General features: G+C 59.0%; 1 protein-coding gene across 1 annotated transcript in view; it reads left to right on the forward strand.

Moving 5' to 3' along the window:
• The window catches only part of MALL (mal, T-cell differentiation protein-like), a 2,609-nt gene that overhangs the window by 404 nt on the left and 1,061 nt on the right, over window positions 1-1,144 (forward strand). The window contains exon 2 of the mRNA XM_010136743.1: window positions 914-1,081. Coding sequence (XP_010135045.1) covers window positions 914-1,081 — 168 coding nt within the window. The remainder of the gene's footprint in view (window positions 1-913; window positions 1,082-1,144) is intronic.

Here is a 1,144-nt window from a genome sequence, read left to right on the forward strand (position 1 = left end):
CTTGAGAACAAGATACCATCCAGCTCCCTCCCAGAGCCGGCTGCGCGGGGCTGGGAGAGGCTGCAGAGCTGCCGGAGCCCCCGGGGCAGAAGTGGCTCTAGTTATCACACAAAAATTGCTTGAAACTCCAGGGAATTTCATTCTCCCTGTTAAGTCTTTCCAAGGGCTTGAGGGCAGTTGGGTGTCTCGTCATGTGTGACATTCCACGTCTCTATAAACGCGTCCAGAGGGCAGCTGGCAGGACTGGCTGCAATAACCGCTGGTGTACTTTGACACATGACACAGCGCGGGCAACCCACGCCACCCACGCTCCACGGGCACGACCGTGGCGGCAGGGCTCTGCCGGGAGCTGCCCATGCCAGCGGGCTCAGATCCCCGCGGCAGACGTGGGGGAGCTTCATGCACCGGAGCTGGAATGGCACGCGCTTTATCCAGATAAGCCCGTGTGCTGCTGGCGCACAGAAAATACTTTAGGGGGATCCAGAGTGAGCGACTCGCTCTGGGCTGGTGTGTGGAGTCAGGAGACTTCCTCCTGCCGCGGTCTCAAGCCCAGGAGATTAACAAGTGGGCAGGGCTGGGCCAGTGCCACTGTTGACCTTCCCCAGATAAAAGTACACTTTCTGGCTCCTCCACCAAAGCCTCTGGGGCAAGATGTTTCCTTGCATCACACACAGCGGCAAACCCTTCCCTTGTGTAAGAAACTTTTTGAAGTGTTTTGCAAGAGCTTTCAGGGACCCTTGTGCCAGCTTGAGGTGCTGCTGCCGTGCTGGGATGCTCAGGGAGGCCAGTCTGCGCTGCCGGAGGACACAGGGCTCCAGGCTGGCCTGGGAAGGAGGCAAGGAGGGACTCGGGGTGGAGAAGGGGCTTTCCCCATCGCGTACTCATCAGAGGTGCCTGTAATTGTCCCTGGCAGGTCAGCGGGACCTGGGTGTGGATCCTTGTTGCTGCTACCTCCGTCTCCTTCCCGCTGCTGCAGGGATGGGTGATGTACGTGTCCCTCAGCTCCTGCCTCCTCTCCCTGCTGCTCCTCTTAAGCTACATCTTCAGCCTTCACAGAAACAGTGAGAACTGGAAAGTGCTGGTAAGGAGGGGCTGGGACACTGACAGATGTTGGCAGCAGCAGGGGCTCAAGACTGCCGTGGCT

Source organism: Buceros rhinoceros, unplaced genomic scaffold, assembly GCF_000710305.1.
Source record: "Buceros rhinoceros silvestris isolate BGI_N320 unplaced genomic scaffold, ASM71030v1 scaffold12465, whole genome shotgun sequence".
Taxonomy (NCBI): Eukaryota; Metazoa; Chordata; class Aves; order Bucerotiformes; family Bucerotidae; genus Buceros; species Buceros rhinoceros.